The following is a 13,226-nucleotide window of genomic DNA, read 5'->3' on the forward strand; positions in this document are numbered from 1 at the left end:
TGTCTAAGCCTGGCATTTTCCCTCCTATTGGTTTCAGGGTTCATAGGGGTGGCTGACAGCCCAAGGGCCACGTTTTATAGCCTTACTCTGTCACAAACAGCTTTTCCAAAGAGTAATTAATGATGTATTCACTGAGGACATCGTGGGCCAGCAAAGAAGTCATTTCAGGGTAGGAGCCACTTTAAGATTCACCTCCTCAGCACCTGATCACCCACCCTCGCCAGGTGGGACAGGTCACTTCCTCCGAGGCCCCAGTGGACCATGCACTGACTCCCGCTATTGAATGGGCTATTCCTGGTGTGCTATCCAGGATTCATTTGCACTGCTATAGGTGTTTAACTTCTTTTAAAAAATATTTTAACTTGATTGTTCTTGGAAATAGGTAACACTTAAAAAGTAGAGTAAACAAATTCAAAAGGTCAAAGAGTTTACAGTGAAAGGTAAATCTCCCACTCTTACACCTGTGTACTTTTCATTTTACCTTTTTTTATTTTTCTTTTTCTTTAGTAAAGCGAGGCACATTGACCCTGTCTACCTTGCTAGAGGCAAACACAGCACCCGTTTCCTGTGTTGCCTTCCAGATTTATTCTAGACCAGCAGTTCTCAATTCTCACTGCTCATTAGAATCTTTCTTTCTTTCTTTCTTTTTCACACTTCTCTTATGTAGGAATATGCTCATTAGAATCTCTTGGGAAACTTTTAAAAGATAGCGATGATGTTCGAGTCCCACCCCCGGACATTATCATTTAATTGATATAGCGTGGGCTCAGACATTCATATTTTTTAAAAGCTCCCCCCAGGAGATTCTAAGCACACCTAGGGTTGGCAAACCACTATTCTGTACATATACAAGACTCTCTCTCTCTATATATAAATTTTTTAAACAAAAGGAGCATATAAAATATACCATTCTGGTTTTTTAAAATGATACCTTGAAGATCATTCCAAATCAGTGCATAGAAAGTTGCTTTTGGGTTACCTATTGCTGAGTAAATCACTCCAAAGCATAGTGGCTTGAAACAATAATCATTTTGCTTTTTCTCACAGTTTCTGCGGGCCAGGAATTTGGTAACGGCTTGCCTGGGTGGTTCTGGCTTGGGCCCTCTCAGAGAGGTGCAGTGTACCCTTGATAGTGGCTTGAGTTGGGACGGAATGGAGACTGAAGCAGCTGACAGCTGTCTGGACAGCTCTTTCCTCCCTCATGCAGTCGCAGGGCCCCTCCTTATGTCTGTCTGTAGAGGCTGGTTTGAACTTCTTCACACCATAGCAGTTTCAGGGCAGTCTGTGCTTTACTGGTAGCTGAAGGCTTCAAGAGCTAGTGTCTCAGCTCCATACAGCTCTATAAAGGCTATACAGGGGGACACCGTATATGTAGCCTGTTGTGATCTAGCCTCAGAAGTCACACAGCTTCACTTCTATTTCAGTCCATTGGTTGAAAGTCAACAATTTGCCCAATTTCGAGGGGAAGGAAATAGACGTCAAATGTCAATGGGTGAAGTGACAGAGTCACATTGCAAGAAGGACATATGGGATGGGAAACATCGTTATGGTTGTCTTTGGCTACAGCAGCTGCATAGTATTCCACTGTTTGGATATATCATCATTTATTTAAGCATTGATGGACATTTATGTTGTTTTTATTCTTTCAATATTACAAACAGTGCTTTGAATGATTAGAGGAGTGTTTCCTCTGCCCCCTCCCCCAGTCCCTAGAGGGGCTTGGGCCTTTATGATCACTTTGTGATCACCACGTGGAAGGGCAGAGAGCAGCTATTCTCAAGCTCAAGAAAGCAACTCTGCTCTTGGCCTTGCAGAGAAATTAGGCTGAATTGTTCCAGCAGGGCCGAGAATAGAAGGCCACATGGTCAGGGAGAAGGGAGATTTTTGAGAACTTCTCCCACGATTGAGATGGGACTGGGCTTTGCAGGATCCTGGGGCTCTCCCCGCCCTGGAGAGGTGGGAGGGTCTCCTACAAGGGTGGCTGTTGGTGCTCCAGGGAGGCTGGAGCCTGGGGTAGGAGTCCTAGCCCTAGTAAGAACCCCGATCCCCGACTAAGAGCAGAACTGCTAGCCTTTCCAGGGTCATACCAGCTTGGATGAGGGGCACATTTCTGGAGACAGAGCAGACTAAAGGTTAGAGGCATTTTATGGGTTTGGACTAAGTTAGCCCAACAGGCTTTCACATGACTCTGGGGTGGGCATCAGTTACAATAATTACTGGAGTTGAATATCCTGCCAGCACCACAGGATTGGGGCTTGGAGCATTTAAAATTTGATTTGGAGAAAGAAAAGTAATGTGACTCTTACACCCAGGGTGAAGGAGCACAAATCACTCATTACAAATATTTAGGTACAGAAAGTGAGCTGTTATTTGACGTTTCACAGAGATCATGAGCCCCAGCATCTCAAGTCTGCTCTTTCAGAGCCGTGGGCTAAGAGCTGTGGGAGATGGTCTTTCAAAACGAAACACGATCTCTGCATTAAAATATTGACTTTCCCATTATTTCTTTAAACTCAGATTTCTGGACAGCCAGGACAACATCTTAAAGGATTGATAGTGACCTTGTTCTACCTTTCCGGTCAAGTTTTTGATTAAGAAGATAAGAAAATAATCAAGAAAATGTGCAAAGATGTAACTACACGATGTTCACTTAAAAAAATTAGAAACAATCTAAATAACCAACACTTGGAAATATGTTAAATAAACTAAGGTACAGTGACCCAATGGAAGTCTATGAGGCCACTAAAAATCACCTGGTAGGCTGGGCATGGTGGCTCACACCTGTAATCCTAGCACTCTGGTAGACCGAAGCAGGAGGATCACCTGAGCTCAGGAGTTGGAGACCAGCCTGAGCAAGAGTGAGACCCCGTCTCTACTAAAAATAGAAAAAATCAGCCGGGTGGTGTATACCTGTAGTCCCAGCTACTTGGGAGGCTGAGGCAGGAGGATCACTTGAGCCCAGGAGTTTGAGGTCATAGTGAGCTGTGATGACATCACTGCACGGTAGCCGGGGTGACAGGGTGATCCTCTGTCTCAAAAAGAAAAAAAAAAATCACCTGGTAAAAGAATATTTAATGATTCAGAAAGATGTTTACATATTTTGAGATAAACACCTGTGGAAACAAAAAAAAGATGTTTGCATATGTTGTTAAACAGACAAAATATGTATTGTACCACCATAGTTACATTTATTATATGATTAGAAGAGAAGGATATGTATCAAAATATTTCTCTGAGTGGTGCTGTTATATTCATCTTTTTGTTTACCTATATTCTCTTATCCACAACACAAAGAAATATTACTTTATAAAAGAAAAATAATAAAGTCTTGGTTAAATAGAGTAGGAAAATAGGCATATTTGTATTACTTCTACTTTTTACCAACCATCACTGCCTCATACTTAGCTTACATTATCATTATTAATGGCTACGTTTATTGAGATCTGGCCATCAATCAGGTTCAAAGCATATACTACCTGTATTCCCCACCACAGCTTTGTAAAGTACCATTTTTACCTACAATTTGCACATGAGAAAATTAAGACTGGAGATTAAGTAATTTGCCCCAAATCAAAGTTTGTAAATTGCGGGAAAAGGATTCAAACTCAGCTCTCTCTGGTTGCAACGCCTAAGTGTCCCCTCCTGCCTGTTGCCTTTCTCCAGCTATTGTCAAAAAGCATGTACTTAGGACCTGATTTTACCTGACTTTTCAGGATTACCCAAAGTTCCCAGCTCTTTTTGAGTTATAGATTCCTTTCAGAATATGAGCTTTAGGAAAATGCACATAAAGTTAAAATGCACATAAGGATAAAACTTTTACATGGCTCATCTGTGGACCCCAGTTAAACCCTCAAGGTAAAATATTAATAAAGAGAACTTCATAAACTGGCCAAGCTCTAGGGACACAGACCCAACAGGAAACACATCTAGCTGTATACAGTCACTAAGTCAACAGCAAGACAATTAGGAATTGGCATTAACTCTAGGCGAAGGGTAAGAACCAATGAAATATGGGAGTGAGCCAAGGTAAGTATAAAATGAGGGTGGAGACCAACAAGGCTGTTCTGGAAATTCTAAGGGCTAGCTGACAGGGTGAGGGAAACTGTCTTCCCTTCCATGGCTTCCCAGGGGTGGCAAGGTTTGGCAGGCCAGGAGGGAAAGGCCTTCCATCAGGAAATGGAGGCTAAATGAACATTCGACACCAGTGGAGGCCGGGCATGGTGGCTCATGCCTGTAATCCTAGCACTCTGGGAGGCCAAGGCGGGAGCTTGAGCTCAGGAGTTCGAGACCAGCCTGAGCATCTCTACTAAAAATAGAAAAAATTAGCTGGGCACGGTGGTGCGTGTCTGTAGTCCCAGCTATTCGGAAGGCTGAGGCAGGAGGGTCGCTTGAGCCCAGGAATTTGAGGTTGCAGTGAGCTAGGCTGATGCCACGGCACTCTAGCCAGGGTGACACAGCAAGACACTGTCCCTTGGGCTGATTGCTTTTAGTCAGAGGCGGGCCGTTCCGGGTGGCTGTCTGTTTGGGGTGGGCACTCTTTGGTCACCTCTCATACTGTAGTTTTTAACAAATTTGCTTTGCTTTACAAATCCAAACCTTTAGGTCTGAGAAACGAGGCGCCTTGTGGGATACAGCCGCTATTGTCTTTTAGAGATGCCCTCCAGAGGTGCAGCAGCTTTTGATATGCAAACCAACACGTTCACATATTCCTTCAGGGCAAAGCTCTGCAAAACTCCTGAGACATATTCTGTCTCCAAATATATTTATATTAATTCATGGAGCAACAGATCCTGAATTTCAGAGTCCTATTCTTTCCAAAAAGATAACTTACAAAACACCTCTCCTTGACCCATTTGGTTCCTTGACCCGTTGCTTGGTTCTGTTTCTTTCCTTTATTCCCTCCTCTTTACTTCCAAACTTGGAGTCTTAAATCACCTGTGGATCCAGAAATTCCACTTGTGGATATATGCCCAAGAGAAATGAAAAGATATGTCTACCCAAAGATGCGTACATGAATGCTCATAATAGCCAAAAAGTGGAAACAACCCAAATGCCCATCAACTGATAAGTGGATAAACACAATGTGGTATATATATGCAATGGAATATTATTCATCCATAAAAGGAATGAAATATTGATACAGGATCAGACTCGATGACTCATGCCTATCATCCCAACAGTGTTGGGAAATAAGGCAAGGGGATGGCTTGAAGCCAGGAGTTCGAGACTGGTCTGGGCAACACAGTGAGATATAAAGAAAGAAAGAGAAAGAGAGAGAGAAAGGAAGGAGGAAGGAAGGAAGGAAGGAAGGAGGAAGGAAGGAAGGAAGGAAGGAAGGAAACAAAGAGAAAGAAAGAAAAGAAAGAAGTACTGATACATGTTGCAACATGTATGAACCTTGAAAACATGCTAAATGAAAGAAATCAGACACAAAAGGCTACATATTATATAATTTCATTTATATGAAATGTCCAGAATAGGCAAATCCATAGAGAGAGGAAGTAGATTAGTGGTTATCAGGGGGATGGGGAGAGAGGAAATCTGGAACTGACTTTTAATAGGTATGAGGTTTCTTTTTGTGTTGATGGGAATTTTCTGAAATTAGTGGTGATGGCTGCATGATATAGCAAAAGTAATGAAAACCACTGAATTATACACTTTAAAATGGTAAATTTGATGTTATATGAATTATACCTCAATGTAAAAGAAGTTTTTAAAAGTCACCTGTGGTTCGAGTCACCTAACTTTTCAAAGCTTTTCAGTTTTCTCATCTGTGAAAGTTGGATCCCGGAGCAGAGATCACTGTAAATAAACAGTACCAAGTATTGTTCCAGCAGAGTCCTCCAACAAGGTCTGTGGGCTGCGGAGTGGAGAGGTCATCTGTTCCTGGTCCGTCCTCCCTCTCTCTGAGCCAACCTGGAGTCACGGAACTGAGAGTGTTAGAAATTATTCAACTCTCTTGTTCTGTTGATAGGGAAATCATAGCCTTGAAAGAAGGGGGGACTTTCTCAAAGCCACAGAACAAGTCAGTGGAATTGCTGAGCCTACGATCCTGTATTCCTCTTTCTAATCGTACATATTGTTTCCTAAACTGGATTAAGCAAACCATCTCTCTAACTCTACTGGTAGCACCCCGCCCCCTTTTTTAAAAAAAAAAAAAGGGAAATAAATAGGATGATATGACAGGCAGGAGCTGGGGAGGAGACAGTTAAGGGCTGTTTGGGATAAGATAACTACAGATGACCAGCATGACCTGGAACCTGGTTAAGAAGGCAGTGGCAGGGGAGGCTGGGAGAGGGCAAGGGAAGAAAAAAATGGGTACAGCTATGGGGTACAACGTACACTGTCCGGGTGATGGGTGCACTAAAAGTCCAGATCTCACCACTATATATGAAATAATATTAATATATACTTGTAATGGAATTCAACTTGGATCCCCTAAATCTACTAAAATTTTCTCAAAAGGAAAAAAATACTAAAAAGAATGGCATGTGGAGAGCTGGGGAAATGCACTGGGTCAGAGGGCTCCAGGCAGTTACACTGGTAGTGTTTGGGAAGGTTCTCATTGCTGCATGGGCTGCCAGGCCAGGGGGCTCCTGTGTACACAGTGCGGATGGGTGCAGCCCCAAGCACTCATCATACTCTACAATAAAGGAAGCAATCTACTTCCCAATAAAGATTGTTTACTAAGGTCAAAGTGCCAGCAGCTCTCTATAATCACGCATTCCACAGTGTTTACCACGTAGAGATGCCAGGCTCTGGCAGATACATTCACGGAAACTACAGTTAAGTTTCCACCTTCCTAGTGTGCGGGAGTGCAGATTCTGGCAGTTCAAGATTCACTGGAGGTGATAGCATCTGGACCATCGTGTGCATTTCTGACAGACAACCCAAGAAAGCACAGGCTGGAGCCAAAGAAAGCACATTAAAAGTGCCAAGAGAAAGATCAAATGGGTTGAAAGGAAATAGATTTTTAAGGTTAAGCTTCTATGAAATGGACGAAAAGTAAAATGTTAATTAGAGGTTACCTCTGAGTACAGGATTATGGGTGATTTTAATTGTCTTCTTTGTGTATTTTCTACAGTGAACATGCATTGCTTTTGTAATAAAGGAAAAAGCATGAAAGGTGTGTTGTTTTCAGGAGAGGCCTTAGAATGCCAAAACGAGAGAGTCCTTGAAATCTAAAGCTGGGAAAGACTTTAGTGCAGAGATTGTGAAATCCGAGTCTACAGGTACCAGACCCACCATGCAGACGAGGGAAGCAGGCCGAGTGGCCGTGCAAGTGGATGGTCCACTGGGAAGCACCGGGGAAGGGGACAGAAGGGTAGGGTGAGGGCCAGGGGGACAGGGAGGCAGGTGGGCAGCTGTCCCTCAGCCCCAGCCCTTCCTGACATGGAGGAATGTGGGCAGAGAAGCTAAATAAATCTCCTAAACAGTAAAGGTCAGGCTTGTATGTCAAATGTTTGAGAAAACTACCACAGAAGGCAGAGAAAACATGTCTGCAAGCAGTAGGTTGTCCCTGGGCTGTCTGTTTGCAGTCTCTGCTTTAGCTCCACGCAGAAATCTCGTCTTAGCTCTTAGTAGACCAAGGTGAAAAGAGAATTCTCACCTTCTCCCTGCTGGGGCCCAGCAGCATCTGGAACACATTGATCCCCATAATCCTTGTTCTTGAGAAATATTAATGACTTAATCTCCCAAGCTTGTTCCCGCTCCCATGCAGCTGTCTCAGTGCAATTTACAGACCAGACCCAGAGAAGTCCCAATTGGAGGGGAACACTCAACTTGCCGCAGACGGCAAAACCAGGTGCAGGTCTCAAGCTCAGCCCCTCCACAGAAGTAGCCAGTGACATTCCCAGCCATGGGGGAGGTGACAGCAGAGGAGGTAGAGAAGTTCCTGGACTCAAATATTGGCTTTGCCAAACAGTACTACGACGTCCACTACCGGGCCAAGGTCATCTCAGACCTCCTCGGGGCCAAGGAGGCAGCCGTGGACTTCAGCACCTACCACTCCCTGAGCAGCGTAGAGGAGAGTGAAATAATTTTTGATCTCCTGCGGGACTTTCAGGAGAACTTACAGACCGAGAAAAGCGTCTTCAATGTCATGAAGAAGCTGTGCTTCCTCCTGCAGGCAGACCGCATGAGCCTGTTCATGTACAGAACCCGCAACGGCATCGCGGAGCTGGCCACCCGGCTCTTCAATGTGCACAAGGACGCTGCCCTTGAGGACTGCCTGGTGATGCCGGACCAGGAGATTGTCTTCCCTCTGGACATGGGCGTCGTGGGCCACGTTGCACACTCTAAAAAGATCGCCAACGTCCCCAACACAGAAGAGGTACTCTCTTCCCCAGGAGAGACAGGGCAGTGAGGCCTTATCCCATGGGGTTCTGGGGTGCACGTGGGGTGGGGAGCTGTTGGCCATGGCCACCAACGCAGGGCTGGTGACATCATGGTGCTTTTTTCTTTCTTACTTTACTTATTTACTTCTCTTTACTTCGAAAAAAAGTTTCAAACTTAACAGAAGAGTTTAAAATAATACAAAGAACTGTGTATCTTTCATCCAAATTTACTAATCCTTATGATCCTGCCACCTTTGAGCTCTCTCTCCATTTTTTTCTGACCCATTTGGGAGGAAGTTGAGGACATCATGACCTTTTGTCCCTAAGTACTTAACTGTGTATTTCCGGAACAAAGACATTTCTTCCCTATCCACAGTACAATGATCAAATTCCGGAAACGTAACATTAATATAACACCATTATCTAATAAACAGTTCATATTAGATTTTTTCCGATAGTCTCAATTATGCCCATGTGGCACTGTCTCTCAGTCTCCTTGAATCTGAAAGTTCCTGAGTCTGTCTGAAGGATACAAACCAAATATTCTGCAGAAATGTCCCTGCATTTGGGTGTGTCTGACATTTCTTCATGATCAGATTCAGGTCCTGCATTTCTGGCAGGAATAACACAGCAGCGATGTGTTTTTCTTCGTGCTTTACATCAGAAGGCATAATGGCAGTCAGTCCCATTACTGGAAATGTTAACATTGATCACTTGGGTAAGCACTTGGCTCTTTCTCCTAAGAGTGCAGCGTTCCATGGGATTCTAAGGGCAGTTCTGACAAAGACCTCTTTGATCAGCTGGTGCAAATCACTCCCCGTCTCTGGACATTGGCTTTTAAAGGCTGTATGTAATGCAGTTCTCCATGTAGCCCTCTGCCCAGGCCAACTCCTACTCATCCTTTAGATCTCAGCTTAAAAGTCCCTTCCTCAGGGAGGCCCTCCTTGATCCCCCTGTTATAGTCTCCTCCCTAAAACCACTTATCACAGTGAGGCCTGAGGCCGGGGACCATCTCTGCTTTATCCACCAGGCATTTACCCCAGGAGGCAGCATAGTGTCTAGTATAAAGCAGGTGCTCAGAAAATACTTGGCATAAAAGATTCACTATCAGGCTGGGTATGGTGGCTCACGCCTATCATCTCAGCACTTTAGGAGGCTGAGGTGGGAGGATCGCTTGAGCCCAGGAGTTCAAGGCTGCAGTGAATTATGATCACGCCACTGCACGCCAGCCTGGGCAACAGAGTGAGCTTCAGTCTCTAAAAGAAAAAAAAAAAGATTCACAGTCAAGTAATTATGCACTCATTTCTTTAGACCTGTCTCACCCAAAAGAATGTCCCACCACGGCAGGACCCAGCCACATCAGGAGCTGTGTTCAGTCATTCAAGATTCAGCCCCTGGACATTGTGTGACTTTGTGCTTACCTTACCTCTGGCCTTATTTCAGATTAAGGGTCTTAAAGTTAAAGAGAGGGGAGCAAGAGGCTTCAGAGGCTGTCTTATCCAATCGCTTTATTTAATAGATAAAGAAACTAAGCACAGGCGATCCTGGGCAGGGGGTCCCCTGGGGCATGCAGGGGTAGGGCAATGGTACTCCACTCAGGGTGCTTTCAACTCTCTAGACTTTAACTGTAGCCAAGATGGATTGTCTCACCCATTGCACTTGATAACAATCTTATGTCGTAACTCTCATTACGCCCGTTTCACAGATGATGAAACTGAAACCCAAAAAGCTTTGGTAACGTGCTCAGGGTTACACAGAGAAAATGGCAGACTGGGAATTTGAACCCAGGTGCTCTGGCCTTGAGCCCGCACTTTCCCCACTCTGCTACCCTGTACTCCCTCCTTATCTATAAAGTGAGGGCATTGCACTGGGTATTATTGAAGAAAGGTCATTTTGAATCATACAGCAGAGAGTTAAGCTCTTATGCTTTGAAGTCAGATCTGGGTGTGAATTCATGACTCTGTTACTTTCTAAGAATATGGCCTTGGCAAATCATTTAGCTTCTCTGTGCTCATTTTCTAATTTACGAAATGGGGTGATAATAGCCACCTCTCAGCTTTGTTGTAAGGATTAAACTAGGGAATTACTTCTTACGTAGCAGTATTCTTGTCACATTGTAACAGCAAGCTCTTGCTTGTGAGTATTATGACTATTTTGATGTTGAGGATCTATTTCAAGTGATGGGTGCTGTACCAGGTCTGTGTGGAAACTGAAGAAGAATCCAGTCTCGTCCTTGAAGCTTTCAGTTTAGATTCCGTTTGTGGGAATGCAAAGAAGAGAGATGCTGAGAGTTTCTATAGACTCTGGTGTTAAGAGGGGTTGAGGATTTAGGAAGGTTCTCTGATTCTAAAAGATTCTAGCTTACCAGTTTGCTGAGTTTCTGTGCTAAGGGATGGAGAGTTGCTTGCTGTTCAACCCTAACAATTCACCCTGGAAGCCATGCCTGACCTTCCCTGGAAGCTTTCGGGCCTGGGTCAGTCTGCCTGGCCAATGACTCATGCCTGGGGGGAAAGTCAGTCCAGGCCAGCCATCCTTGTGTACTTGGTGTTTGCATGTGTTTGCTTCGGAAAATCTTACTCAATTTATGGCTCTGGGCAGGACTCCAGGAGTCGGGTGGAGGAGGAGGAGGAAGGTGTTTGTGAATTGAGGGCTGGGTCCTCCCTGAACCACCACTAAGTGATACTCTTAGCCTGCAGTGCTCTCAAAAAACCTGGGAAATTGTTGCAATCATTGCATTGTTGCAATGTGAAATCAAGAATGGGGTTTTTCAGGACTGTGCTGAACCTCTTCACCCCCTATAAGATGGCCAGTTAGGCTTGAATTTTAGATAAACAAACAATAAAATTTTAGTATAAAATAAATTTTAGTATTTTGTCCCATGCAATATTTAGGACATACTTACACTACAAAATGATTTACTGTTTATCTGAAACTCAAATTTAACTGGGCATCCTGTAGTTTTATTAATAACTCTGGAAACCCTACTTGGCCATTCAGGATTTATTTCCCCTTTCTCTGAGCAGGAAAGCCTATGAAGTCTGTCTGTCCCTGTCTGTGTTACTCCCTGCTGGCCCCCAGCATCTAGTCCAGTGCCTGGAGCAGAGTGGGTATTCATTCAGTTTACTGAGCGAGTGGACAACTAAATGCCAGTCCTTCCCCAGCACTTCCTGTGGCCAACAAATCTCATTTCTGAAGACTGGACCTGAGAAGACTCATCTCTAGAGACTCTCACATCTGTTGTCTGCCCCTGCTCTCCTTCTTTTCCTATGACACCTGGGACCCAGCATGCTAGACCAGAAAAATCTCAAGGAGGACCTGATCCAACATGCTGACTTTACCAAAGGGGAAACTGAGGCTCCTGGAGGTTTCAACTACTGACAACGTACTGAGCGGTCCCTGAAGCCACTCATAGGACAAGTCCCTCCCTCTCTAGGTGCCCAGGTTATTATCCCCCATGCTGTGGGGGTCTGCTTCGCATTATGGTTTAAATTTGGGCTCATGTTTTACGTGATATCCCACTATACCATGAAGACCCAATAAGAACAACCTCATCTTACTGATCTTGGCAGATCCAATGCCTGGCACAGAGCCAGTACTTGGTAAATATGAATGAATGATTCAATTAATAAATGAATCAATCAGTGAATCAATGAACCAATGAATGAATGAATGAGTAGAGCAGTTGTGCCACTTACCAGCAAAGGAGTTGTCTATAAAATGGGGAAAATGGGGATGACGACAGTTCTATTTGGCAGGGTTGACGTGAGAGTGAACGAGGTAGTATATCTAAGTTGTCTGGCTCTGGGCCTAGTACATCATCATTATTCAATAAATAGTCTATCTCATCATCACTGTTTTTGCTTTTTTGTTTCTTTGTTTTTAGAGTCAGGGTCTCACTCTGTTGCCCAGGCTGGAGTGCAGTGGCCTGGCCATAACTCACTAAAACCTCTAATTCCTGGGCTCAAGGGATCCTCCTGCTTTAGCTTCCTGATAGCTGGGCCTACTGGGGTGTGCCCTCTCGATCCAGAGAGGGGTCTTTCTATGTTGTCCAGGCTGATCTTGAACTCCTGGCCTTAAGCAAGCCTCCTGCCTCCAACTCCCAAAGTTCTGGGATTACAGGTGTGAGCCACTGTGCTCAGCCCACTGTGAATGTTTGAAAAGGTGAATTGGGGAATCCAGGAATAAGAAGCAACGTTGCATTGCACTTTAAAATCTAAACTCTCTACCATCCTCCAAGGTCCCGCAGGATCTGGCCCCTGCCCGCCTCTCTAACTTCCCTACCCCCTACTCTGCTTCTCCCTCTCCTTCTCTGTGTTTCAGCTACACTGATCTTTTTTCTGTTCCTCCAATGGGCTGAGCTCATTCCTACCCCCTGGCCTTTGCATTCTCTGTGCCGCCTGCTGGGACTGTGCTCCATATGTCTGGCCCCTTTGACCCTTCAGCTCTCTGTTCAGCATTATGTCTTCAATTGGCCTCCCTTTGCCAGGTCAAGAAATCCACCCTTCTTGTTCACTGCTGTAGCCCAGTGTCTAGAAGAGTGCCTAGCATGTAGAAGGCACTCTGTCATTGCTCCCTGAAAGAATGAATGACTCTGGGCTTTCCCCAGCTGGGCTTCTGATTTCTGGAATTTAATATAAATGGTTTGAACTGAAAGGCTTCTAAGTCCCCTTCTGCCTCTAATAATCTGAGGTTCTATGACATGGTTGTTTAGAACACTTAATATGCTGAAAATATAGGAAAGACAATGATTGTGCAGATGTCAGTCAATTGGTAACTGGAGTGCTCACGAGGGAAGTTCCAGGGCTGAGAACTCAGTGGGAAAGAGCATTCTGGTAGATTTAGTAGTATCTGCCTCCGATGCAAGTAAGGCCCCAGTATTTTCTTTCCCTG

At 44.5% G+C, this 13,226-nt stretch overlaps 1 protein-coding gene across 2 annotated transcripts in view; it reads left to right on the forward strand.

The window, feature by feature from the left end:
- Window positions 1-7,858: 7,858 nt before the first annotated feature.
- The window catches only part of PDE6A (phosphodiesterase 6A, cGMP-specific, rod, alpha), a 69,979-nt gene continuing 64,611 nt past the window's right edge, over window positions 7,859-13,226 (forward strand). For both annotated transcript variants that reach the window (XM_012658263.1, XM_012658264.1), the window contains exon 1: window positions 7,859-8,332. In XM_012658263.1, the coding sequence (XP_012513717.1) occupies window positions 7,859-8,332 (474 nt within the window). The remainder of the gene's footprint in view (window positions 8,333-13,226) is intronic.

The sequence above is a fragment of the Propithecus coquereli genome, unplaced genomic scaffold, assembly GCF_000956105.1.
Source record: "Propithecus coquereli isolate 6110/MARCELLA unplaced genomic scaffold, Pcoq_1.0 Scaffold58, whole genome shotgun sequence".
In the NCBI taxonomy this organism is placed as follows: domain Eukaryota; kingdom Metazoa; phylum Chordata; class Mammalia; order Primates; family Indriidae; genus Propithecus; species Propithecus coquereli.